This window comes from Sciurus vulgaris, assembly GCF_902686455.1.
Source record: "Sciurus vulgaris genome assembly, chromosome: 11".
Taxonomy (NCBI): Eukaryota; Metazoa; Chordata; class Mammalia; order Rodentia; family Sciuridae; genus Sciurus; species Sciurus vulgaris.
The window spans coordinates 73,655,756-73,682,946 of NC_136472.1; the positions used below are offsets into that span (position 1 = coordinate 73,655,756).

General features: G+C 56.3%; 1 protein-coding gene and 1 long non-coding RNA gene across 8 annotated transcripts; one reads left to right on the forward strand and one right to left on the reverse strand.

Annotated features, from left to right (window-relative positions):
* Window positions 1-419: 419 nt before the first annotated feature.
* Window positions 420-19,998, reverse strand: WNT11 (Wnt family member 11). Of its 4 annotated transcripts, none has more exons than XM_079105198.1 (6): window positions 19,198-19,998; window positions 15,374-15,556; window positions 8,790-9,025; window positions 6,566-6,843; window positions 3,636-3,928; window positions 420-1,221 (listed from the first exon to the last, which is right to left on the reverse strand). In XM_079105198.1, the coding sequence occupies exons 2-6, from the start codon at window positions 15,454-15,456 to the stop codon at window positions 1,047-1,049; spliced, it is 1,065 nt and encodes a 354-aa protein (XP_078961324.1). In that variant the 5' UTR covers window positions 15,457-15,556; window positions 19,198-19,998; the 3' UTR covers window positions 420-1,046. The 4 variants fall into 4 exon arrangements, with proteins under 4 accessions (XP_078961324.1, XP_078961323.1, XP_078961325.1 ...); XM_079105197.1 differs by lacking the exon at window positions 19,198-19,998 and adding an exon at window positions 18,704-18,756; XM_079105199.1 differs by lacking the exon at window positions 19,198-19,998 and adding an exon at window positions 18,166-18,187.
* On the forward strand, window positions 18,275-25,349 carry LOC306640726. Of its 4 annotated transcripts, none has more exons than XR_013757873.1 (4): window positions 18,275-18,673; window positions 18,998-19,050; window positions 23,533-24,175; window positions 24,832-25,349. It is a non-coding gene; the product is annotated as an uncharacterized lncRNA (long non-coding RNA). The 4 variants fall into 4 exon arrangements; XR_013757874.1 differs by having other exon boundaries at window positions 18,275-18,546; window positions 18,994-19,050; XR_013757875.1 differs by lacking the exon at window positions 18,275-18,673 and having other exon boundaries at window positions 18,920-19,050; window positions 24,832-25,282.
* Window positions 25,350-27,191: the final 1,842 nt, after the last annotated feature.

Genomic DNA, 27,191 nt, shown 5'->3' on the forward strand with positions numbered 1-27,191 from the left:
GATCATCACCAGCCCTGTTTTACAAATGGGGAAACTGAGGCAGGGGTCTTCCCCAAGATCACACAGAAAACACATTTGGACTAGCTGGAGCAGGGGTCTGCCACCTCCCTGAGGTCCCCAGCTCCCTGGTGGAGTTTTCTCTTACAGCTGGCTTAGCAGGTCCGACCACATGGACAAGTTGTGCTGTGCGCCTGCGTGTGTGTCCCTGAGGAACAAAGACGCTGCCAGCTGGGTTTATGTTTCAAGACGTCTGTCCCCGCCCTTGACCAAGAGATCCTAGAGGGAAACTGGGGCCAGGGCCGAGTGTGAGGGGAACAAGGGGGAGTCGGAACATCAATCGGAAGCCGCCTTGCCTGGAAACCGGAGAGTCCTCCCGCCAGCCCCAGGATCCGCTGAGTTCACTTGAGGAGGCCAGAAACTGCAGGGGCGGGCTGGGGCTCGCTCGGCATTTATTTCATACAGCTGTTTAAAAAGCTTGTTTAAAATATAATCATTATATATATATTTATATATATAAAATATATAAAGGGGAACTGAGGTGAGCCACCCCAAAGAAAAAGCTATGTTTTATAAATATTTCTGTAGCTCCCACATCCCAAAGAAAGAAAAGGAACAAAACAAAACAAAACAAAAAAACAAAAATCATTTACAACCCAATCTAGTGGTTCCATGTGGGGGGCCGAGGGCCCCGCAGAACATTCCCAAAGGCTGGTCTTCGCGGCCCAGGAAGGTCAAGTCCATACAGTCTCACCAGTCTCTTACCCTGGCTGCTTGGACTAGCCTGGGAGGCAGCGGGCGGCTCTGAGGGCCTTGGGCTGCCAGGTTATTTTTAATCTTGTCGGTTTCCTTTGATGTCCCGGCCCTCCTTCCAGAGTGAGCAGGCCTCCTGTTCCTGGTGGCTTCCAAGTGGAGGCAAAACACAAGCCGCCTCCCCGCCTGGCATCTGGAATTCGCATGGAAAAGTCCATGAGGTGCCTCCAGCCCCGCCCGGCTGGGCGCCGAGGGTCCTCGAGGAGTCCGCGCTCCCGCTGGCCGAGGGCGTGGCCTCACTTGCAGACGTAGCGCTCCACGGTGCGCTCGCATCTGCGGCAGGTGACGTAGCAGCACCAGTGGTACTTGCAGTGGCACCGCTCCACTACGCGGTCGGTGTAGGGGTTGTAGCCGCGGCCACAGCACATGAGGTCGCAGCTGTCACTGCCGTTGGAGGTCTTGTTGCACTGCCTGGGGGTGGGAACGCGAGGTCAGTGAGTGCTGCCTGGGTCACCCCCAGCGCCCCGCCCTGCAAGCCTCCCCACCCCGCTGGCTCAGCCCCTCTCGGTCTCTGGGGAATTGGAAGTAATCCTCTTACCAAAGGTACTTCTAACTTCCCCTCTATTTCCAGTAAGCTGTTACCAAAAGGATGGGGCTGTTTTGTTCCCGGACGTGTCTCGTTTCTGTTTCTTCTAAATACCGAAAGGCTCCTCAAATCAGTGGAATCGCCCTAACTTCACATTTAATCTTGACACGTATGATAATAGATGCGGGGGTTGGATTTACTTTTAGAATCTCAGGGCAAATTCTGAAACACTGAGAATGGCCGGGGAGGAGAGGTGAAGTGACTTTGGCACACTGGAGAAAAAGGGGCTGCTGGCACTCAACTCGGAGGTCCCAGGTGTGTCCCTCCATAATTTTATCTTCCTGGAGGCATGCAGTGTCCTTGGTTGGGTTGTGCCATCGTCCCCTTTATCCAGATGAAACAGGCTCACCAAAGGGCAGAGGCCCGGGACTCTCACTTGGGTCCATGGACAAGCAGGGCTTACGTTCTTGCTGGCACCAAGGCCACTGCTTACGTCCAGCCCCTAAGCCCACAGAACCCATGGCTCACCGCATTCCTCCTGAGCCACCCCTGTGGGATGAGGAGCCACTGAAGCTTCCTCTGAAATGCACACACCCTTCTGCTGCCATCAGCTCCATGTAGTGAAGAGACATCTGTTCAGATGGGTCTCCTCTAGCGGGGCTGAGGCTACAGAGGGAATGATTTTGTGGGAACAGAGCAGCAGGAATCTGGGCACCAGGCAGAAACAAAAGGATCCTCACAGCCATGTGGACAGAGGCATCCCAGAATGCCCAAGGTGGGCAAGCCCTAGAGATGACTGATCCACTCCTCATCTCTCCTTTGCGCTCTGTGGTGCACTGGCCTGTGGGCCTCCCAGTAGTGATGGGAGAGGGGTAGAAAGGAAAGAGACTGACTCAGCCCAGCACAGAGGAGATGCTGGGAAGTGAGACCGGAGCTCCATCCATTTCAGGAAGATTACACTGAACCTCAGATCAGTAAAGGGCTTGTTCAGGCTCACTCTGCTAGGCCACTGCACCCTTCAGCCACCCATGAAGAGCCACTCACAGATCCAGGGAGACCCTCCCTTCACTTTGGGGTCCTCAGTGGACTTTGTGTTCTAGAATCTTCCTCCCTCTCCTTGCCCCCTCACACCCACCCTGTAGCCTCAGCCCAATTTCTCGCTCCTTCCTGTCTCCCTGGCCTGACCCATTCCATATCTACTCAGCCCAACCCCTCAATCTGGCCTCCAGATGGGGCCTGGGCCTCCTCACAGAGCCTGCTGCCCTGGCCTGTGGGGATGGAGCCCCAAGCCACCCCCCTCCTGGAGACAGGAACGTGGGCCGTGGAGGAAGCAGATGCTGGCTGGGCACCAACTATGTGCCAGACGCGTTCCCAGACACCCGCTCTCAGTTCAATATTCCTCTAACCCCGCTGAACACCAGTTTTGTGGAATGCTATTAGGGGCTCCTTAATAAAAGAGTTCCCCAGCCAAGCACCTCTGGGAAACACTGCCTTAATCCAATCCTTTACTGGGACTTCCTCGGGCCCTTCAATATGTCCTTGTGCCTTGTGGATGGCCAAGGAGAGCTTCCCAGACATATCTGACCACAGAGCTCTTTCTGTCCTTGTAGCTCAGGACTAGCTTTCTCTCCAGAAGGTGCTCACCTGGATCCTCACCAGCCTCACCTTGCAGCAGGTCTAGCCACCACTGGCCCCCTCTCCTGTCCTGAGCTCCCTGGGGCAGCTATGATTGGCCAGCTATGGGGTCCCAGCCCCAGCTCTGGGGACTAGGGGTCCTTCGGAGGACATGGAAAAGCTGGGCCTGGGGAAGGGCTTGCACTTGTCAGTGGACACAGGGCCATCCCTCTATAGAAGGCAGGCAGACTGTGCTGTCCCCCAGTTCCTCAGACTGGCTGGGTGGCCCCAGCTGGCCCTGTGCCCACCTCCCCTGGTGCCTCTCAGCTGATCACACTATAGGGCTGTTATCCTTCATCTGTTTACTTGACAAACATTTATTAAACACCTGTTTTTTGTTGGGAAGCCTCTTTCCTCATCTGCTGCCCAATTTGGTCATTGTCTCTGGCCATCTAGGGGGAAGGTGGGTGGAGCCTCAGCCAGCCTCCGATCCCCACTTCCTTCCCCACTTCCGGCACTCCCAGAAGTGCTGCAGGGGGGCCCTGGCTCTGATCTCCACTCAACACTCCTGGGGCCTCCTCCCTCTGCTGGGCCGGGGCTCCACTCCCCAGATGCCAGTGGAGTCCCACTTGTGTGCTGGCCCAGAGCTGGTACGGTATCCGCCAGGGTGGCAGCAGGCCCTTACCTGTCCTGCGTCCCGTGGGAGCCCACCTTCTCGTTCTTCATGCAGAAGTCGGGTGAGCTCTGCAGGTAGACGAGCTCTGAGTCCTTCACAGGCCGGATATCCAGGTCCTTGGGCACCAGGTGCTTGCGGGTGCCCATGGGTCGGTGAACTACCTTGGTGGCCGACAGGTAGCGCGTCTTGAGGTCTGCGGCCACGTCCCGAAGCTCCTGCAGCCCCTTCCAGCAGGTGCGGATGGAGCAGGAGCCAGACACCCCATGGCACTTACACTTCATTTCCAAAGAGGCGCGCAGAGCCTGCAGACAGGGGGGACGTCGGGCTGGGCGGCCGGAGCCCCCTCCCTGGCCTGCCCAGGACCCTTGCCCCCAACAGGGCCTCCAAGGGTGGAATGTCTGGCTCTAAAGCTTGGAGGTTTGTGAGTGGTGGTCCAACCCAGAGGGAGGTAGACAGCTGGGACGGGCAGGAAAAGAGTAGCATTTGCAGGGATAACAGATGCCACTTATTAAGCACCTATGGTATACCAAGTGTTGTAACACATGATGCAGGTTAATCAGCACAGCCCATCCAAGAAGTATCATCATTTCCCCCACTTTAAAGAGGCAATGAAGGCTCAGAGAGGTTAAGTTCCATGCCCAAGTTTTGCACAGCCAAAAAAAAAAAAAAAAATCATGGAGCATGGATTTAAACCCAGGTCTGAAGGTGGTTCCAAAGCCATGGGTTTTAATCATTCCATGCCTTTTCTCTCCCACAAAACTTGGGCTTGCTAAATGCTTGCTGGGGGAAAAAGGATAAAAAAAGAAAGGAAGGAAGGAAGGGAGCTGGGGAGGGATGGGGAAGACGGGAGGGAGGGAGGGAGAAGAGGCAGGGTGAGCGCTTGGGGCGCCTCCTCCCCATCAGCCCTGGGCCAGCCTCGGCTCTCCACTGCCAGCGCTCCTGCCCTTGGCAGGCAGGGCACTGCTCAGGGTCACTACTCTGCCTTCTTCAGTGCAAAGCAGGCATATCACTCCTGCTGTGCTGAGGATTCAGTGAGATGACAGGTAACAAAGGTTTGTGAACCACGGAAGTGAGATCAGCTTAACCAACAACTCTGGGGGAGAGTGGGAGACTTGGGCCCAGAGACTGTAGACCTGGCTTCAGACTCAATTCAGCCCCACCTTCTCCCTGGGCCTCAGTTTCCCTGTTTGTGCTTGAGGGGGAGGCGTTAGGTGCTGTCTAAGGGCCTTTTTTTGGTATTGGGAATTGAATTCAGGGGCACTAAACCACTGAGCTACATTCCCAGTCCTGGGGTCTCCCTAAGTTCTTAGGGCCTTGCTAAATTGCTGAGACTGGCTTTGAACTCCCGATCCTCCTGCCTCAGCCTCCTGAGCCACTGGGATTACAGGTGTGTACCGCCGTGCCTGCCTAAGGGCCTTTTTGTTCACTTTTATAGACCCCTTTCTTTTCACAGGACTCACACCCCTGCCTGGGCTTGCCCTCCCACCGGCCCTGTGCAAAGATCTATAAGAGTCATGGGTCACCTGGGCTCACCCCTGCATCAGAGGGATGGGGAAACTGAGGCACCGGGTGGGCACCAACTTGCCCCAATCACTCAGTGGTTAGGGAGGGAGCTGTTCAAGGTCCTAGGGCTCCTTCTTCCTCATCAGTGGCCGGACGTGGGGACTGAGGGAGCCCATTTGGGATGTAAAATCTGCTGACCAGAACCTGAGGAAGGCCCAGGATCAACAGCACTGCAGGTTTTGGCTGGAGTCATCAGAAGGTAAAGAGGCTCAGTCACGCCATAGCAGGGCCAACCTGTGGCCTTCATGATCTCATTGACTCCTTGCACAGCCCTGCACTGGCAGGGAGAGAATGGGGTGCTGTGCCCCTAGCAGTAGGAGGCCCGGGGCTGGCCCTGGGGTGCAGTGGGGATGGGGAGGCTCCTGCTGGGTCTCCAGGGATGGGTGCAGGTCAGCAGAGCTGGGGGCAGGCATCTCTCCCTGGCCAGGCTCCACTACAGCTCTGTGATTTGGCCTCAGTTCCCCAGATTGTGCAAGGATGGCCTGTGCATTCTAGAAGCTGCACACCAAGGAGACCGTGAGAGGCACTGAAACCTCTGGACATGGAGTCCCACAAACCTGGGCTCCATTGGGCCCTGTGTCCTTGGTGGGCCACCTAGGTTCTTTCTGCCTCACCTGGCACCTCTGAACAATGGGGCTAATGGGCACTGAGATGCCATCTGTACAAGACACTCTGGCTCAGGAGCTCCTGCCCGCCTGGGGCCTTCTTCCCATCTGCAGAAAGCAGGGAACAGCTCCTGCCCAGAGTTGTTCATGGACCACAGGAAAGAAAATCAATCAAGCGTCTATCACAGGGTCTGTGCCATGGATTGGTATGAAACTTGCTTGTTTAATTTTCTGAAACCAGAAAGGTCCATTATGACTTATGCAGTCACTCCTCAACCTTGTGTGCTGTAAGATGAGGAATTAATGAAAAATTGATAATGATAGACATTGGGGTGTGTTTTAGAGGTCGGGGTGGGGTGGGGTGGGCTCCCTGTTCAATCCAAGATGACTCCTTAGCCTAAGTCGCCATGGTTGCTGGTCCTCTCACGGCTGTGGAACAAGGCACAGGGGGACTGAGCCCCAAGCACTATTTTATAGATGGGAACAACTGAGGCCAGAGAGGAAGTGACTTGTCCAACATCACCTCAGTCATTCAGAGCTTCTGAGTCCTAGCTCAGTGCTCCTACTGGGACAAGCCAGATCCCCATGGACCCAGGAGGAGGAGAGGCCAGCCAAGCCCCAAGCAGTTGGCTGGAGAGGAAGAGCTCAGGGAGGTCGCAGGCACATCAGGCGTGGGCAGTCAGGGCCCGTCCCCCGCCCCCCTCCATTGGGGCACACTGATGGCCTTCTCTGGCCAATGGCACAAGCACACCATCTGGGGGGGGTGGTTACCTGTCTCCCCACTTCACTGTTGTGTAGACGCATCAGTTTATTGGCTTGGGATCCTGTTTTTTTCACCTTCATAGGAGCATCGGAAAACTTGGCTCCCATGAGAAGCCCGTAGCTGAGGTTGTCCGCACATCCTCCCCAGCGGTTCCCAGGCCCGGGTGGCTCACCTGGGACAGGGCCGCAGGAGCAGCCAGGCAGGTCGCCGGAGGTGCAGGCCCGGGCGATGGCGTGGCTGATGGCGGCCGCCGACAGCGCATACACGAAGGCCGACTCCCGGGTCCCTGTGGGGTGGAGGTGCAGGTCACTTGGGGCAGGTGGCTCCAGGGATAGGACCTGACCCAGGTCTGAGACCCTCTGGCTTTGCCCCCACCCCACTGAGGAGCCAGACAGAGACAGGGTGGTATAGACGGAGGACAGCACTGAGGCCATTAGCCTGTCACCTCTTATCTCCCAGGTATCCCCCAACTACCCCAGTTGACTGAGGCGCTCCCCCAGCCCCTGCATTCCCACAGCTCGGCTCACTCACATCCTCCTGGGACTCCTGGGTGCCATGCGGTCACCCCTGCTCACCCCACAGTCAGCCTGGGGGCTGCTCTAGAGAAGCGAAGGCCCAGGCCCTGAGCTCCTCAAAGGACTCACAACCTGATGGGGCAGATGAGAGCACAGAGAGCCTGCTGCAGGTTGAATCATGTCTCCCCAAAAGATATGTCCAGGTCCCTATCCCCGGCACCTGTGTGACCTTATAGAAACGGTCTTTGCAGATGTAGCCAAGCTAAGATGAAGTCGGACTAGATCAAGGACCCTGAATCAGTGGCCTGTGCCCTTAGAGGAAGAGGGGATTTGGGATACATAACACAGCGAGAATGCAAAGAGGGGCTCCTTCTTCTGAGTCCGATGGCTCACAGCCCCCTCTGCGCCCTGGAGGAAGGGCTGAGGAACGCGACGGATGGGGACTGTTGAGCTACAGCTGCAGGGATTGCCTGCAGCCACCAGAAGCTGGGAACCGGCAAGGAAGGAGCCCTCCCAGTGACCCGCAGAGGAAGCGAAGTCCTGCCGAGGACTCAATTTCAGATTTCCAGGCTCCAGAACTGAGAGAAGATACATTTTGGTTGTTGAAGTCACAGTCTGTGGCATGCTGTGGTAGTAGCCCAGGAAACTAATACGGGCAGAGGAAACGTGCCTTGGCTGGGGACTGTTCCCCTGGGTCTGAGCCCTGCTCCATCTCTTAACTAGCAGATGCTTCCCCTTCTGGAGCCTCAGTTTCCTTAGCTGCAGAATATAGAGATAATACCTCCTGGCAGGCCTGCCCTGGCATCCGGATAACTTGGGAAGGAAGGAAGGAAGGAAGCTTCGTCAAGTGCTACACAAACATGAGCTGTCACTGTTTAGGATCCACAGGGGGAGTTGTTATCACGCAGGGGGAGATAAGACCCACTAGGGTGTTTCTGTCAAAAGTCTTCTGTTGTACCCAGGTCCCCAACACCGGCCTCCTCTGGGAAGCCTGCTTCACAGATGTTCTGTCTCTAATCACTGTGTGCACCTACATGGGCCTGCAATTTCCATCAGCTAAGTAGGGCGTGGTGGCGCACACCTGTAATCCCAGCAGCTTGGGATGCTAAGGCTGGAGGATGGCGAGTTCAAAGCCAGGCTCAGCAACTTAGTGAGGCCCTAAGCAACTCAGTGAGACCCTGTCTCTAAATAAAATATAAAAAAGGGCTGGGAATGTGGCTCAGTGGTTAAGTACCCTTGGGTTCAATCCTCAGTACCGGAAAAAAAAAAAAAATTCTGTCAGCTGGTCTAGGATTGCCCAGGGCATACCTGCTACCCTGAGGGTGGGCTCCACAGCCTTCTCACTGATATACTCCCTGACTGACCTTCAGTACCATGAGAACGACCTTGGGGCATGCTGCGAGCCTCATGGTTCCTCCACCCATGCACTGGGGCACGCGTGTACCTGCAGAGTCGTTCCGGCTCCCTGCACTAGTGTGTTCACTCCCGTGTTTACTCATTCACCAACTCACGCCTGAATACCTGTATGACTCATGCGCCCATCCGCCTGCCCAGCCGTGCCTGTATCCGTGCCCATCCATCATCCACTGATCCACTCATCCATCCACGAGCCTGCGAGTCCACCCATCCATGAATCCACCCACCTATCCAAACACACCTCGATTCACGCCTGAATTCATTCATCCCCACCAGCGTGCTGTGGGCAGCCCCTCCCTACCTCTCTCCAGGTCAAGCAGGTAGTTGGGGGCGAGCTCAATGGAGGAGCAGTTCCAGCGCATGTCGGCGAAGGCCCTGCGGCAGGCCTTGGTGACCTCGCGGGCGGCGTGCACGATGGTATGCATGAGCTCCAGGTTGCTGCGGCACAGCTGGACCTGTGCAGACACCAGGCCCTCCAGCTGCTTGCAGTGCTGCGTCTGGTTCAGCGCCAGGGCTGGCGGCGTCTTGGACAGCGCTCTGGACACCGTCAAAAACAACCCATGGAAGAAAGACAGGGCCGTGAGGGGCCCTGTTGCCTCCACTGGCCCTGGTGACAGCCTTTCCCTCAATGACTGGAGCCCTTCTTGGAGAAGCCAGGAAAACGGGAGGCAAAGTGCCACTGGCAGAGCAGGAGTTCCCCTCCCACTCCTGTGTGACCTTGGGCACATCACTGGCCCTCTCTGGACCTCAGGCCCAAAACATAACATAGGATCACGACCCCAACCTGCCTGAACTATGTGACAATCATACCAGCACTAAACGGGTTTGCAGCCCACAAAGCAATCTCATCCTGTGCCACCCTGAGTTCTCAGGGCTGTGAATGATTTCTCTTTACTCAACATTCATTCAGCACTGAGCAGCGATGTGCCAGAAACTGTGCTGCTGAATTGTTATAAACATGATAATTATATATACTACGAACTGAGCACTTACTGTACACCCAGCATGAGTTGGGAGCTCTTCATCAGTTTCATATAATTACTAAACCCGAGGGATTGGACCCCCCTCCCCAGATAACATTAACGTGCTGTCAGTGAGGATGGGGTGGGGGTGGAGGTGGCTAACAGTGGGCCAGAGCCCCACAGAACAAGAGAATGTGCTTGGATGAGAAGGGAAGGACCTCCAAGAGGCAAGATCAAAGGCGCAGAGTGGACCCAAGACATGAGCAGGGACATGCTGGTGTGTTTGGACAGCAGTGTCCAGCACCAGCGGACCACAGAGCCGAGTCAGACAGCGCTTCCTGACCTAACTGGACCAGTTCCAGGCTGCCTAGGCCTAGCCTTCTTGGGGTGCCTGCTGTCTAAACCCCCAAAGCTCTGACTGGGAGGGCTTTGAGCACGGAGGCCAACGTCATCCCCTCCGTGGGTCTTGGTTGTCAATAGCCCCTCCACCTCCACCTGGCAACTGCTGTTCATTTCCCAGTGAACAGAGCTCAGGGGTCATCTTGGACTAGATTATCACATACAAGGACACCGAGGCTCAGCCAGGGGTGGAGCTTCCCTGCATGCACCCCACAAGTCTAGTCTTCCCTCTCCAGCAGGCCCAGGCCCTCGGGGGTGCGTGAGTCTCCTTCCTGAGCCCCCTGCTCTGCAATGGGCTGGCCTGAGCTGCCCTGCCCTGGCTCTTGCCAGCTTTGTTCCTTTCGCTTCGAGCCAGTGTTCTGTTTTAAAATGGGAAGGACTAAATGAGTGACAGCAAATCAAACATCTGGCCCAGCAGCAGGCGCACAGTGAGAGCTTAAGCAGCGTGGGCTCCCGCTTGAGCCAAGAAAGGGGGCGATTGCGGCTCCTGCCTCAATCAGGCCTCAGGCAGGCCTGAGTGCCGGGTGCCACAGCTCCCAGCGAGGGGAGCTCTGTGCTCTTGGGGCCTGACGCTCATTGGCTGGGGCCCTGAGGGACTCCTGCAGCCACTTTGGCTCTTAGCTTCCATCTATAAGTCATCAAGCAAGGGCCTCCCCAGCGGGTGCTGAGGAAGGTGCCATGAGGGAGCACCCAGATGAAGACTCCCCATGACCAGAGGACACACAGGTCGCTGCTGTGCAGGCACCTGGAGGTGGGGTCATGGGCAGACCGAGGCCTAAGGGACCTGCTGGCTGGGACAGGAGCAGCCGGCCACGGGGTGCAGGGGAAGCCTCGCCCCTGGAAGCACCAGGCAGAGGCAGCAGACTCTACTCCGGAGGAGGCCCTGCGGTCATCTGGTAATTAGCGGTAATGACCGTTTCTAACTAAATCCCCCTTGGGGAGGTAATCAAGGATTAAGGCAGGAGGCGGGGGAGTGGCCGGTGTGGACATCTCTGCAGGCTTGCCTCACTCCCGCAGACCCCTAATTGGAAACATTTTGGTTTATCTAGGGGTGGGGAGAGGGGGAGAGGGTGGAAGAGAGGACAGGAGGGAACAGAGAGTTCACCCGCAGGCCTGTGCCAGGGTTCTGCAGGGGTGGCCCTGGGCGGCAGGCTTCTCTCACTCAGGACTCAGGGGTCTCCTGGGACTGGCTCTGGCAGAGGCTTGGTTCAAACTCTGGCTGTCACCCACCTACCACGTGACCCTGCACGAAGCTACCCTTCTCCCAGCCTCAGTTTCCCCATCCCAGGACTAACGTAGGCTCTGATGGTGGGGACATTTTAGGGTGACACAAGCAGGACAAATGGCTTCACCTCTCCCCCACTGCCTGGGCCACATACTCCCTCTCCTTTCTGCTATGCTAGCCCATCTCTGTGCCTGGGTGGTCCTCCCTCCCTAGGCCTCCCGCAGGGCCATGGCATCTGCCCAGCTGCCCACCCTGCCCAGTCTATCACTGAGTGGTCTTTCTGGGGTTGCCAGCAGTCCTACCGACCTAGCCCAGGTAAGGCCACCTTGTGAGAAGAGCCTCCATCCCTCTTGCCCAGGCACAGGGACAGGCCATATGATGAGTTCTTGGCCAAAGACCTGAGGTCAGGCTGGGAGGCTCCAAGGGCTCTGTGGTTGTGCAGTCGGTTCCTCACCAGATGCCTCTTTCACAGCTCGGGGCTCATGCTCCTCAGAAGGGCCCCCACCAGCACACCCGGGAGGTAGCCTGGCAGCTCCTGCCTCCCCCACGGAGAGATAGGATGAGGGCAACAGTTGGTGGCAGGGAGATCTTGACAATAGCTACACTCTCAGGATGAGGAGGACCCCCAGGTAGGGCTTTGGGCAGGCCTTAGGGGCCCACAGATCTTGACCAGGAAGCCCAGTGGTTCTGCCTCTGTGGACCTGTTGACCCAGGGGTGGGAAAGCAATGGAGTCTGAAGAGACCTGTTCTCCCAACCTGGGACTTTTTCATTTTATTTTTTTAAGTTGTCAGTGGACCTTTTTATTTTATTTATTTATATATGGTGCTGATAATCAAACCCAGCGCCTCACACATGCTAGGCAAGTGCTGCACCACCGAGCCACAGCTCCAGTCCCAATCAGGGACTTTTACCCACCTGCCCAGCAAGCCCAGCTTTCCTGGGCCACACCTCATTCTGATGCTCCCAAGGCAGGGAGGGTGGAGCAAGGACCTGGGCTCCAGGCTCACCAGGCAAGCTCAGGCTCTCTCTGGGCTTCCACCTAGCCCCCTAGGTGGTCTTGGAGAACTTTTCCATCTGTGACAAGCAAGACTCCTCAGTTAGGTCCCAGATCTAGGAACCCGGCTCCTCAGAAATGTTCCCCCTTCCCCCAGCCACACCAGGCAGGGGACTGCAGCTGCCAGCCCAGGAAGAAGCCCCTAGGCCACATGGCCAAGAGTCCTGTTTCCTCCTAGGAATCTGTCCCAGGGCTCCACAGCCAAGAGGGCCCAGGCCAGCTCCGTTCCCCCTCTGTATACCCATGGTAACTGAGGCTGATGGAGGCCTGGAGCTTGCAGATGGAGTCTTGCCTAGAAGAGACCACCTAGACCTCAGAAGCAATGCCCTGGCCCCACACATGCTGACCCCTATGCATCCTGTCCTGCAGGAAGTCCTAATGGCCTCTGTCAGACTTGACAACTGAAAAGCCAAAGGGCAGCTTCCATGGCATTGCTAGATCCCAGGGTGAGTGGGAAAACTGAGGCCTGGAAAAGAGCAGGAGTTGCCGGACCTGTGCACAGCCCATCAGGCAGACCCAGCTGGAACCCAGGTCTCCCAGGCCCAGGCCAGGGCTCCTTTCCTTCATGACAGAGCTGGGGAGCCGAGGCTCTGAGGGGCTGAAGGTGTGCCTGGGTCTAGGCTGGTGGAATGAGCTGGCGGAGCCCCAGACGGGACTCCCTCCTTCCACTCCACTTTGCTGCAGCTACGGCCTTTCTAGAGTTTCTTGGGACTCTTCCTCGAGAGGCCCCACCCCTGTGTGAGTGGCAGGCTCAGGGCTGCATGAGGAAGGCCTTTCTTCACAGGGGGCAGCCCCCACAGCACTAGGACCCACCCTGTGCCTCCCCCACCCAGGGCAGCCAAAGGGCTGGGTGCCCAGACCTGCCCCCTCACACTTGCTGGTCTGGGTGTCTCCCAGCACCTGACTTGAGAGGTAAGTTATGGGAAGGGTCCTCAGGAAACAGGTGCCTCCATCCTGACTACCATTCCACCTGGTCAGGCTCACCAGGTGAGCGTCCCAGGTCACTCAGCCACATCTGATTTCAAATTCTGTGTCAAATATCCCTGTCATCTCTAAGTCACTTTCCAAAGCCCAGGGCAGCACTGTCCCCAGGACTGCCCTAGGACAGCTGACCCTCCTGGATGAGTCTCTAGCATCTCACCCCCAACTTTGTCACTGTGCTGGGATTTCCTTACAGTCATCAGGAACCAGCCGTGTGACCTTAGGTGTGTTACTTACCCCCTCTGTACTTTAATCTCCTCATTTGTAAAAATGGTTGTGATAAGATCACCTACCACATAGGAGTATTCACGAATTAAATGACCACAGCTCTTGGAGTCACGTGTGGGGCACTTTCTAGCAGGTGCTTATGGTTGCTGGTCTTTCCAAGTTTCCCGGAAGCCTGGGTCCTGCCTCCTGCTATGCTTTCCTCCCATCTGGGACACCTACTTCGCCTTCCATCTCTGCCTAACAGAATCCTCCTCATCCTTCAAGCCCAACTGTAGTTACCTCCCGTGCGTGGAACTGACCACTCCTCCTCTGGGATCCTATGCTCCCTCTCCCAGGACAGACCATAGTCCACCTTGCATTTTCACATGCCCCTCCCCACCAAGAGGCTGGGAGCTTCTGGAAGGCAGGCACTGAGTAGGTAGCGCCTGGGCCACACAGTGCAGATAACTCCGGTGTCAGGCTTAGCCAGCTACCGTCCAGCTGTGTGTAGCTGGGAGGCTTTCTCAGACCTTCGGTCCTACCACCATAGGGCTGGGATGTTAGCAGTGTCCCCCATGACTCCCTGTGAACTGCAGATGTCACTCAAACAGTCACTTCCAGGACCCTGATACTCTTCGGGTCCTTCAGCAAACCCTTCCCTCCCCTGGACCTCATTTCCTTATCTGTAAAATGGTGGCGGTGGGCAAGGGTGAGGGGGCTTCCTCACTGACCTGGGGTTTCTTCCCACAGGAGGAATCCTGGGTGCCTCGCAGCCAGTGGAAGGTGGTGGTTTCTCAAAGCTCACAAGGGGCAGCTGGGAGGAGCCTCTGCCCCAAGGAGGGGAGACCACCTGCCCAGGCGTCTCCTTACAAACAGGAAGTACCAGAAGATGGGGGTCCCCTCTTGAGTCATCAATTAATTGATAACTCAGTTCCAGAAGGGGCAGGGCCCATGACCTCCAGACTGTTTGCTGGCGGCCCAGCCGCTATCGCCCTGTCTTCCAGTTAATCCACAAGCCCTCCTCAGAGCCCCTCCCCAGCCCCCATAATCTGCTCCCTGCTGTTTTATCTGCATGGTTCCCTGCCTCTGCCCCTGCTCCAACTCCAGACCTGTGTCCTGTCCTGGACCTTCCCACCCTGGGCCTTGGCTCATGGAGTCTCCTCCACCATCACACCCTCCTCCCCACTGTGCCCTGCCTAACTATCTGCAGGCAACTCTGCACTGCCAAGGGGCAAGCCCCAGAAAATCTCCCCAGCGTCCCAAGTGTGTGACCCCACCAGGTGGCTTCCCCACCTCTGGGCCCCCACGCCCAGCACTGGTCTCTCCTAGGACACTTGGACACTTGTGGAGTTATTTACGGCCTGGGCTTATCTCTCGCAGCGCAGAGGGCAGCTCCTCCAGGAAGGGGCCGGGTTTCACTCCTCTCTGTCCGCACCCATCTCCGTCCTTTGCACTGCCCACGGAGGGAGAGCAGGCACTCTTGCAAGACCTGACCATCTCCCACCGCCCCCAGCGATCATTTATGCCCAAAAGAACCCCTGCAGACTGCACAGCCCGGCAGTTCCGCGGTTCTCCTGGGACCCTCTTTACCTGTGGGATCTGAGCGAGCTAAGGAGTCTCCCTTCCTCTGCCAGAGGAAGACACTGAGGCTCTCAGAGTTAGAGTGACACTTCCCCAAGGTCACCTAGGCAGAGGGTCACGAATGTCGCTGCAGACCTCCAATTAGGGTCAACGAACCTGAGAAGATCTGGAGCTGGCCCCCGTGTGCGAGTACGCCCCTTGACAAGGGTGTCCTGCGGAGGTGTGTGACACCTCTGAGGCTTTTGCGCAACCGTCAGCGGGCCAACACCGGGCAATTTCATTGCCCTGGGAAAGGACGGCATTTTACAAGAGGAAGAAATCGAGGCTAAAGAAGAATGACTTCCTCACAATCCCCAGGTCATCTCGGACTCCCGGGTCTTGGCAAACTCGACCGATCCAGGGGCCCCTTTAGGCCCTCCCCCGCCCAAGTCGCCTGCCCCGGGCCCGTCGGCGTGGACTCGAGGTCCCTACTTACAGCCACTTGATGCCATAACACACGCCGGTCTGCAGCGCCAGGGCGAAGAGCAGCGCCTCGCAGACCTGCGGTCGCGCCCTCATCGTAGCGCCGCGGGCGCACCCGGGGGTCGCACCCAGCCGAAGCCGCGCCGAGGTCCCGCCGCCTGCACGGGCACCGCCGCGGGTCCTGCGCGCACGCCGCCTGCAGTCGGGGAGAGCAGAGCGAGGCGGAGGGTTAAGGCGGCGCGCGGACGGGGAGGCGTTTTATTCAAATTACAAAGGAGGGGTCGGACCCGGGGAGGCCAAGCGCGCGGCCGGAGTCCCCTCCCGCCCGGCACGGCCTGAGACCCGTCGGAGTCTGGCTCGAATTAGGTGCGGCCAGAGCGCGGCCGAGGGCGTGTCCATCTAGCGCAACGCCGGCGGCCCAAGAAGGGCAGGAGGCTACAGAACCAGAGACGCTGGGAGAGACCCGGCCGAGTGACAGCGAGAGGGAGACACAAGCTCAGAGAACGAGGCTGAAAGCCGCAGAGGCAGAGGGAGACACTGGGACAGACCCACAGACACAGGGACGGAAAGAAGAGGATCGAGGGGTCTCAGGTGGAGGCAGCAGATTCGGGGCCTGGGGTCTGGGTTCTTATCCCCGAAATATTGATTAGTAGTTTAATTATGACCTTGGCAATTCTCCTGACTCAGTTGGTCTTCTGTGAACTAGGGCGATTTGGGAATAATTCACTTTTTATAAAGAATGTTCTAACAAGATAGCCTTTGCTCCTCTCGGCAGCCCATTTCACAGATGAGAAAACTGAGGCTAAGAGATGTGAAACGGCTTGTTCTAGTGGGCGGTCCGTACTCGGTGTTCTGTTCTTAGGTATACCGGTGTCGGGCGAGATCAAGCGCGTGAGCAGGAAATGGGGGCTTGCTCTGGGCATCGGTTTCTGTCTAGGAAGGGGAGGATGAGGAATGGGATAGCAAAGTTCTTTATACAGCGATAGTGGTTCAGGGTGAGTGAGTCCCTCTTTGGTGGACCCACTTGGGAGGGCCGGGGGAGAGGGAGGTGCGTGGCTAGGCTCCAGGTCGGGCCAGGCGGCCTTGGCAGAGCAGGGTAGCTCACCGAGCTGGCACTAGGCTGCCTCCCACCGCCAGGCGGCGCCCTAGGGCCGCACAGCTGCTGCCACCCCGCCCGCTCGCACGCCGCTGAGCTGCTTTCTGCGGCTTTTCCCCTCTCTTCATTCTCACCTCATTAACTCCCTTCCCAGCTTCTCCCAAATTTACCAACACCTGGCGTTCGCCTGGAGTCATACACAGCCCCAGCCCCTCTCCCCTCCGAGGAGCAGAGACAAAGGGATTCCTTTCTAAAGGAATTGCAGAGTTAGGGAAAGGAGGAGCCCGACGCCTTTCTCAAAGGGGTTTTAACGGGGGGGGGGGGGGGGGGGGTGTTGCCTCTCTGGAATAGACAGTTCTCATCGCACCGAACTTCACACATCTGCTGAGACCTTTTCAGCCTCCCAATCCTCTGAGTCTTTGAGCCTCTCTGCCGGGTTTCATTATTACGTACACCTATGTAGAATGTGCATGTACGTGTGTGCCTTATGCGGGCAAGCAAGCAAGCAAGCGCGCACACACACACACACACAGATTCAAAACCCCACTGTTTTCAGGGACCTTCCCACATATCTCAGAGGGAAGGCAAGGAGAAAACGCCAAATTACTTTTTCTCCTCCACAAAGTCCCCCAGCTAAGCTCCCACTAGAGGTAGCCGGTGGCAGCGGGGTTATCGTTGGAGCTGAACCCCCTCATTCCACCTAGCCTACATCCAAACCCTTTGTCTTACTAGCCCTGGAAGTTTACCGCACTCCCCAGAACGAGAAAAATATCCTCTGATGGGGGAGGGGATCAAAATTCCACTCACACTCGCTCCTCTCTGCCCCCTGAAGTGCGGGCTCCCCCCAGGCGCCCAGCATAACTGGGTGGGGAAGGTCCAAGGGCTGCAAGAGGAAGAAGGCGCGCAGACTTACAGCGGGGATCAGTGTCCAGCTCAATTCTCCTAGGGAGAGGAGGGGCCGCCCAGGTCACACAGTGCCCCGGGACCTAGGCCTCCAGCAACTCCCTGCTCTTTCCGAGTGGCCCCGACGGTCCCAGGTTTCTTCCGGCGCTCCACCTCTTCACTGGGGGAGGCAGCTCTTGACCTGGGACTCTGGGTTCTGACGGATTATTCCCGTCCCATGTAAGAACGTTCAGGACAGTCACACGGGCCGCTGGGTCACCCTCAGCCTAAGCCCTGCGGGTCAGAGCGCACTCGCCTCTCGGAGCCCCCGGCCCGCCAGGGGGCGCTAAGCCGGGGTTCAAGGTGAGATCTGTAACTGTGAGCGGTGAGACTTTGGGCAATTCCCGTCTTCTTCCTGGGTCCCAGTGTCCTCGTCGCGGGGTGGGATGAGGTGTGGAAGGGGTCCCCTCTCAGTTCCGGTCATTCTACGAGACATCTGCGTGCCTTGGTCAGTCCTGACCACTTGCTTCAGGCCCGGCGCGGGACCTCGTTTGGGGCCAGGCGCGTAGTGCGCCCGCGTCTAAGTGCAGTGTCTCTGGAGAGGTAGAGGTCCTTTCCTCGCCCCCGCTGGAGAATAGGTCCAAGCTACCCAACCTGCAGCAGGTGGAGGAGGGGCCGCAGGCTGTGCACACGCTGGACACCGCGAGCTTTGTAGCCGCAGCGCGGTGCCGACAACAGGTGGTCATAAGGCTTGGGTTCTGGAGGTCTCTGGAAACCTCGCCGCTAGGGCAGCTTAAGCCGGCGGGGATGTACCTAGACTCCCTTACCCGCGACGCGCCTGTGCTGGGCCCGCAGCGGGCGCCGCGACCAGGGGCAGTGTCCACGCCGCACGGAAGGTCGGCACTGGAGGGTCCAGAAGCCTCGGGCAGTGTAGCCCTCAACGTGGACCGGGTGAGCCCAGGGACGCCGAGCCACGGCCTCAAGGTTACCTCCGAAGCGTAGCGAGGCGGGAACCGCCACCGGGCTTTGACCCCAGTCTCGAGTCTTCAGGGATCTGTCTTCTTAGCTGCGGACGCTGCGCGGCGTCACCGCGGAGACAGGGTGTTTTCGAAGTGGGAGGGAAGGGTGGAGAGCTTGGGATCCCTACCCTGGAGCCCGACTCTGCGCTCCCAAGGTCCATGAGGGACCGGGAGACACCTCAGCGGGGGGTAAGGGGGTTGTGGTGGGAGACGTGGGATCAAGCGCGAACTCAGCCAGATGTTCCGGGCGGCTCCAGATGTGCCGCGGGGCCGGGGTCAGGTCGCTCCTCCTCCCAACCCCCAGCCTGGAGCCCAGGTCTGTAAACAAACTCGGTTCTCGCCTTACCCCTGTTGCCTTTGGAAGCTGGTCTCAAAACAAGGCATCCGTCTCCCATCCTCCAATTTGGTAAAAGCTGCCGAATTTCTCTGCCTCTTGCCACACTCTCCCGCCTCGCCACACACTCCCTCTGCCGCGGGATCCAAGTCCCCCACCCCCGGGATGGCTCGGGCATGACCTCATCAGCAGATTGACTAAAAGGGAGGGGGTCGAGTCCCGGCGTGGGGGACAGGACCGGGAAAGTTCGGGGAGGGCCCCAGGAACTGCGCAGCCCACCTCATCCCAAATTCACTCTCAAGCCAGGTACCGAAGCTGCGCTCCGCTAGCTGAATTCCTCGGACTGCCACGGAAGAGAGGTATGGAGGACTTGGTTTGCTAGCCTGGGAATGGGTGCCCAAGGGGGTCGTGGCGGGTGCGAGAAGTGCAGTCCCCCTCGGACTCTGGCGCCCCCAGCCTTAGCGAATCCCGGCTGTGTCTGCCGGCTGCCCACAACCACTGCTCACCTCTCAGGGCGCTCTCCGCGCGCGCCCTACGTGCCCCGCTGTCCCGATGGGTCCCCAGCGGCGAGCGCGGCCCCTAGCGGGCCCGAGCGCACTTCGGCGGAGCGAGCTGCGAGGACGCCCTCACCGTGAAGCGGCTGGAAAGAACCCAGAGGATCCAGGCAAACGGAGGTCCGCTCGCGTGCAGCGTGAACCGTGGCGCGGAGCCGGGTTGCTTTCCGCTGCGCTCAGCGCCTGGGCCTTGCACTCGTTTGTTCGCTGGAGCTCTCTCCTTCGCCGGGCGCGATCTGCAGCTCGGGCCGCCCCAAACTGCTTTATAAGGCGCGGGCAGCCGCTTTGATCCGCCCACGTCAGCGCGCCGAACCCCACCGGGTGGCTCCGACGGCGCGCAGGGGGCGGGGGCGGGGTCCCTGCGGATGCTTGGGACCCGCGGCGCCCGCCGGCGGCTCGAAAAGACTTTGAGCCCTGTTGAGGTATAAAAGGGGTCTTGCTCATCACAGCTAGCGTTTAAAAGCGTGACCGCTGCGTGCCTACTCAGTACCAGCCGAGCGCAGGGCCCAGGTAAGGCCCATCTCCAAGCCTGGCAGCAACCCGGCAAAGGAACCTCGACCTGCCAAGAGAAGTCCAACTTAGGTCCGGGTCTGAAATTCCAGCATCACTAGGGTGCTCGTTTCGCTGCTATTGGCTTCCGGGGTCTTGAGATCCTCGCTGGTGTCCAGGTTCCTGGTCCTTCGCGGGGCCATCTTTTTAGGCCTCTGGAACCAGTTAAATGATGCTGCCCTCCCAAGAGAAAAGAGGCGCCATGGCTGTGTGTTGGGGAGTCTCTGGATGCATTCTCCATAGTGGGTTCCAGCAGAGGACTGCGTTTCAGAAGCTAAATGAGTCTAGAGAAGACTTCCTATGAAACCAGCCCCTCTGGGGACTGAGGCTGGAGTCACTTCCTCCTTTCCCTGGCCTCCCCTGGCCAGACCTGCAGCCAACCCTAACTTCTCCAACCTGCCCCACTCAGTGATTCTAGCTGCCCATCAGGTGCTGTGGTTTCATCCGCTTCCGTCTTCCCCTCCTTGTAGGGGCTCCAATCTCAGAATGTTCTCAAGGATGATCTAACTCATTAGTAGAAAGGAAAATGGAGACTTAGAAAGGACTTGTCTGGGGTCCCCCCAAAATGCTCTTTTCCCCATTCTCTGCTGCTGCAAATGAAGTGGTGTTCACAGGCTCCCAACACCTTCTCCCAACACCTGGCTACAGGTACCTCCACATACAACATGTACACCTGGGCCCACAAGGTCTACAGCAAACTCCCAGCCAAACAAGTACTACCACAGTTCTACAGCCAGTCCCTCCTTCCACACGGGGCTGGGACATGTTACCACAAATGGTTACAAGTTCCCTACATGGGAGATACTTAGACACATCATATACCCACACACACTCAGGAGCACATAGGTGTGAAATTGACATACACATGTCATTAGGATGAGGCTGAATCTGCAGACTGCCCCCAACCAGTTCAGGCACAAACACTTTCCACATATGTAGTCAGCACTCACACAAGTTCTCAAGTGTGCGGAACTAAGTGCACATATACCCCTGCACACAGTCACAGGGATATCCTTGGGAACACATCCCCACCTCCCATCCCAGAGCACTGGGGCTAATCCCATTATAAAAGAAGTGGGAAAGCAGTGTGGCTTTGGGTGGGGCATTTAGGAGGTGAAGGAGGAGCAAGGCTGTTACCCCTGAGAGGTTGAGGGTAAAATCCTCCCAGGGCTCAAGAATGCCCTTAGCTCCCCTGCCCCAAGGTAGTTTGGGCACCATGGTCACCATGGTGAGAGCCGTTTCAGGTGGCCTGTGTAACTAGGATGCACTCTCTGTGGTCACTCGAGAAGCTAAGTCAGTAGCCCCCAAAGATTGCATAAGGAGAGTGTCTGCCAAGAATCCTTTTCTGGTTCCCAGCTGGAGTAGAAACGGAAAACAACTTGGAATCATGATATAGACTTCGGATTCCAATATAGATTTTGCCCGATTTCATTTTAGCTGTGTGATCTTCAGCAAGTTGTTTAAATTTCTGGAGACCTATAATACAATCCCACAAAATCCTCTACATTCTCCATGACCAAAATTAGTATTCCCATTTCACAGACTTGAAAGCTGAGACTCAAAAAGAAAGTGCTGACAACTGTTGGAGCCAGTATTTGAACCCAGATCTCTCCAGCTCAGAGTGACTGTGACTCACAGTAAACAGATGGGAAGAGGATAATGACTCTCCATTGTCTCATGGCAGTTTAGGGAGGCCAGGAGATGATCCCAGAACTTTTGAATCCCAGCCCTGACCCCTCCTGGCCCCTCCCAGATCCTTAGCTCTGTGTAGTTGATGAGCATCCAGGTTCAGCTAGGGCTGGGAACCCTGTCCTGGAGGAGCGGGGTGAGGGACAGGGCTCTGAGGAAGTGATCCTGAAAGCTTGGATTGAAAACCAAAGGAGCGGTTGGGGGCAGTGGTCTACACCTGTAATCCCAGCCACTAGGAGGCTAAGACAGGAGGATCATGAGTTCAAGATCAGCCTCAGCAATTTAGTGAGACCCTGTCTCAAAATAAAAAATAAAAAGGGCTGAGGATGTGACTCAGTGGTTAAAAAAAAAAAAAATTGAAAAAAATTAAAAAGATCAAGGGGACCTGGGGGCAAGGGTCTACCCGCCCCTGCATGCCAGCCTCCCCACTTGTAAAAGAGGGAGCACTTTAGCAGGGGATTCCCTGAGATACTTGTGAGAAGGATTTTTTTTTCTTTTTTCCCCAACTTTAGAACCCTCTGACCTTTCCTATTTCCTTTACCTCCTCCTTCCCTCTGCCCAGCTTTGGCTGTGTGGCAGCCCCGTGCTGGCCACTGGTTTCAGGCTCCTCTTGGAGGCAGGGAGGTCCCAGCAGGGCAGGGCAGGGCAGGCACACTCTTGGCAATACCTTCTCCTCTGTCACCCGCAATGATTCTGGTTATCTGATCACCCAGTCGCCCAGTCGTGCTGAGGGCTTCCTGCTAGCCAGAGTCTCAGTCCCTGCCTGACTGCCACTGGCCAGGGGCACACATCTTTCCAGCACTGACCCTGCACATACCCTGCCCGGGGAGGCACCCAGGCTGAAAGAACATGGGGATGAGGGTAGCCACAGTTCCGTTCACCATGCTGACCTCTATTGACCCCTCTCTCTCCTCAGCTTCCTTCCCTGGAGGCCAAAGCGTGGCGGAGATGGTGGGGGCCAGTTTGCTATTTCCAGGGACCCTGGATGGGGGGCTAGGAGAACTGGTTATAGTGCCCAGCTCTGCTGCTGATTTGCTCTGTGATAGCAGGTCAACTTTTGTTCTCTGAGCCCCAATCACCTGTCTGTAGGTGAGGGACTGAACTAGATAACCTCCAAGGGCTTTTGTGGCTCAACCCAAGTCGTAGTCTGACTCTGATCTATGACATAGGATGGGCCACAAATGTGAAAGAAGAAACCTCAGATACACTCCCTCTCCCTTTCCTGATCTCAGGCTCCCCACAGGCTCTGGCTTCCTGATCTTGGTCCTGGACAAAACTGGCAGAAGCCCTCACCACCATGTCCCAGGTGGACAGAGAGAGACCAAAGGGTGTGGTTTCAGTACCAGAGTGCTTTGAGAAAGCTCCTGCCTGTGGAGCTAGATGAACAGGGGTCTGAGCAAAGTGGCCTAGCCCACTGTCTTCTGCTCTGGGTTTGGCACACACTGTGGCACCAGATGGTCCGTGCAAGGGGCAGGGAGAGGGACTGAAGAGCAACAGGTGTGCCATCAGAGCTTCTGGACCTGGTTTCCAGATTCACTTCCTCTGTTTAAGCATTTGGGACTTAGGGATGGCGATGTCGCTTGGCTGCTGGAATCCTTGGTTTCATCATCAGCACAATAGGAAAATCACTAACTCCTTCCCTCCTGAGGTGACTGGGAGATAACATGGTAGGGAAGCTGCCCCATGTGCTGGCAGGTCCTGTGCAGGCAGGCATTGCTCCGTGGCTCAGCTGACTGAGCCTCAGGCCGGCTGGGTAGTCTGTGCAAGATCCCTCAGCCTGTGAGTGAGCTCAGCTGCACACCCAGATCTGTAGGCAGGTCCTCCCCCTCCTCAGGGACCTCAGGGGAGGTATTGTTATTTTATAGAGCTGCGGAGCAGCCTGGGGCAGGGGCTGGTGGAGAGGTTTCTTTCCTGGGTGCACATAACAAAACACCACCCGTCATGTCTGCTGAGGGCACTACTTCTGAAAGGCTGCTTTCAGCTCTTGGATGTTTAATCGTGGTGGTGGTGGCTGCTCAGGAGACAATGTTTGTGTTTCTCCTCTTTCAGCTCCGGGAGAGAAACCCAGCTACAGTTGGCTTCAGCACAGGAGCCGCTAACGGGCTACTCCTCTGCAGGAGACATAAGGATGGCTGGCGACCTGTAGGTAAAGCCATGCTTGCCCGGGGCCTCCAGAACACTGTGCATCTACAACTCATTTCTATTTCTTGCTGCTCCCTGAGTCCACCTCATTTCTCCCCACTGGGTGTGCATCACCCTGCCACCAAGCCCCAGTTAGGAATTCCAGTCAAAGACCTGTCTTCTGGTTTCTCCATATCAGTCCCGGGGAAGGGTGCCCTCCCTTTGAGTAATAGCTGATATTGCCATGGGGCACTGCCCTGGGAACGGCCAGGGGGCTCCTCTTACCAGAAGACAAGGACTAGGAAGCAGTGGGTCACTGAGGCGTGTGTCTGGGTGGTGGCTTCTTCTATGGCAGGCTTCCACTTCTCTGGTTTGAATACAAGTCAGTGTCTGTGTGTCTATAGGAAGAGGGGAGATGTCATCGGAATTTTACCCCCGCCCCATGCACGGGGCTGGGGACCCATAATGCCCATTGTCCCCACTGTACACACGGAGGTTGCAGGAGACAGGGAAATTGGGTTCCTGACACCCAGCCTGGAAGCCCTTATCATTTGTGACTGATTTTGAGTAGGTAAGAGAGAGAGCTTTTTTTTTTAGATTGTAATGCATTATTTTTTTCCTTTCTTTTTTTTAAAATTTACTTTTATTGTAAACAAATGGGATACATGTTGTTTCTGTTTGTACATGAAGTAATGGCATACCATTTGTGTAATCATACATTTACATAGGGTAATGGTGTTTGATTCATTCTGTTATTTTTTTCCTCCCCCACCTCCACCCCTCCCACCTCTCTTTTCCCTCTATACAGTCCCTCCTTCCTCCATTCTTGCCCCCCTCCCACTCCCCATTATATGTCATCAACTGCTTATCAGCGAGATCATTTGTCCTTTGGTTTTTTGAGATTGGCTTATCTCACTTAGCATGATATTCTCCATCTCCAATTTCATCCATTTGCCTGCAAATGCCATAATTTTATTTTTCTTTATAGCTGAGTAATATTCCATTGTGTATATATATATATATATATCACAGTTTATTTTTCCATTCATCAATTGAAGGGCATCTAGGTTGGTTCCACAATCTGGCTATTGTGAATTGAGCAGCTATGAACATTGAGGTGGCTGTATCTCTGTAGTATGCTGATTTTAAGTCCTTTGGGTATAGCCGAGGAGTGGGATAGCTGGGTGAGAGACAGCTTTTTAACAGCACTGATATCTACCATCTCAGGACACATGGACTCCTTTGGAATGTGACTCCATCCAAAGATGAAGCCTATTTCCTCAACCCGCTGAGTGGCTTCATGGTTTGCTTGCCCAGCAGGTGTGGCAGAAGGCAAGCTCTCCACGTCTGGGAGCCCAAGCCGTAGGGACCTTGCAGCTTCTCTCCAGCTTTCTCGAAGCCCAGCCCAGCTGCAGTGTCAGAAGCCCAGGCTGGACTACTGAATGGTAAGGGTTCATTGCAGAGAGAGGCCCTGCCGTCCTCACCCAACTGGGTCCTGGCTTACCCATCAGTCAGATGCAGCCACACGAGTCAGCTCAGTGAGGTCAGCTGGATGTTCCAGCTGATCCCAGAAGCAGAAGAATCTACTGTTGTTTCAAGCCACTGAGTCTTGACCAGTTTGTTATGTAGCAGTAGAGAAATAAAGCAGTCAGTGAAAAAGTTAAACAATATGCAATAATTTGTCTAATGTCTTTTCCCAGTCTGAGAGATGGGCTGCCCCCTTTCATATCCCTGAGGTTCTGACCTCCAGAGCTCCTGTAATGTCACCAGTGACCTGGGAGCAGCATGGAGTCCATGATGGCTCTGTCATCTGCTACTGCACCCCAGTAACACATTAATGCAGAGAACAGCCACTACTCCAGACTGCAAATAAATGTCAAGCCCCTACTTGCACACCCCAGGACAGTTTCTTCCATTATGATGTGACTCTGGAAGAGAATCCTCCTCCCACTAAAGCAAAGACCTGTGTCATTCCCTCTGGAGCCCAGACTCTCTTCCTGAGTTCCCCTCTCCTGTACCACAGCCCTGGGTGCATCACAGTTGTCCCAGGTATTTGTAAAGCTGCACGTCCTCACTTAATAGCAAGTATTTTTATGTACCTGCGCAGGCCATGACACAGCCTTAAAGGAAGTGTGTCCACCAGGGCCTAAACCAGTGTGAGCTCTGTGATCACAGTTCGGGGCTTGGGCACCAAACCAACCTCGGTGGAAGACACTCCTGTCTCTGAGCCTCAGTTTTCTCACCTGGAAAACAGAAGTGAAATTTACTGCCCAGGATTGCCATTGGGCCTAAAGGGGAGTTGATGGATGTGGAGTGCTGGGGATGGAACTGGTCCTTGATAAAGGTTAGTTCCTCTTCTGCCAGGTACATAAACTGTTCCAGATGGAAAGCTCATCTATGCTTAGCATTCATGTCTGTATAAATAATGTGCAGGTGGGGGAGGAATCTCAGGTGGCCTGGGATGGGGGAGGGTTCCCAGCAGGGAGAGCAGGCAGCAAAGACTGGAGGGAGCAGAGTGTTAGGGAAGGGCCAGCAGTGGGTGGCTAGGGGCTGCCAGTGCTTGAAGAGTGACAGGAGGGAAAAGGGAGGAGAGGACCGCCCCGCCTTGCTGCCAAGGAAGACAAGAAGAGGTCAGGAGGGGGAGGGGCAAGGGCAGGTGCAGGACTCCAGTCTGGGGCAAGTCTGGTGCTGCAAAGGGAGGTGAGGCCAGGGGGAGTTCCTGGGAGCCTGCTGGGGTGGCAGCAGGTGAGTTTTGTGCATGCAGGGGGTGGGGTAGCTGGGGTGGAGGCAGGGCGCTTGACTCTGGCCCAGTGCCTCTACTCTGCATCTTCAGGCTCTGTCCGGAAAAGCATCTTTTCACTTTAGGAACAGATTGTGAGGGAGACCAGAGGAGAAGACCTGGGTCACCTCTGCAGCCAGAGAGATTCAGGGGAGACCAGAGGAGAGACTAACCTTACCTGTCTATCTGGTGGGGATTCAAAGAAGTCCCTGTCTGAGTCTGTCTGCTTATTTTCTTAGCCATCCTGGACCTTGGGCTGGGCTTCACAGTTTCTGTGCCCTGCTACAGTTACGGTCTCTTATGACCTTGTGGCTGCCTCGAGAAAGAAGGGAGCTGGGCAAACACCCAGCCTGTTTTTAAGATACAGAGACCTAGGTGGGCCCTGAGAGGGGAAGCCCCTTGCCCAAGTCCCCACAGCAGGTGCGTGGCAGGGCTGGGCTCTTCCTCCCTAAGCTGTGTCCATGGCACTGAGGAGCAGTGCCTGCTCGGGTGAGGGGTGTGGGGAGCCAGAGGGAGTGAACAGCTGTCAGCAGACAGTCCTTAACCCACACTGACAATCTAATTGTGAAAATGTGGATGAGGTACAGTTATGTGCAAGGAAATCCAGACGTTCTGGGTCCCCCGGGAGCCTCGGCCAGCACCCCTGTTGCTGGGGAAACAGGAGAGGGCTAGGGATGATGTCACTGATTCTGGATAAGGGGTGGGGGCTGGGCTGCTGTTCACCTCCTTGGGCCTGTGAGCTGAGCCTCAGGCCGCTGTCCCCATGTCCTCCCATTGAAGCCCTTCATTACAGATGGGACTCATGGGA

Bases quoted from the DNA above. Each gene is read 5' to 3' on its own strand.
- WNT11 (XM_079105197.1), bottom strand. From the start codon at position 18,741: ATGCCTTGTTTTGAGACCAGCTTCCAAAGGCAACAGGG. The intron at 15,557-18,703 runs GTAAGGCGAGAA...CCCCGACTGCAG, and splicing joins AGCTTCCAAAGGCAACAGGG to GCGGCGTGCGCGCAGGACCC. The intron at 1,222-3,635 runs GTAAGGGCCTGC...TCCCACCCCCAG, and splicing joins TCCCACGGGACGCAGGACAG to GCAGTGCAACAAGACCTCCA.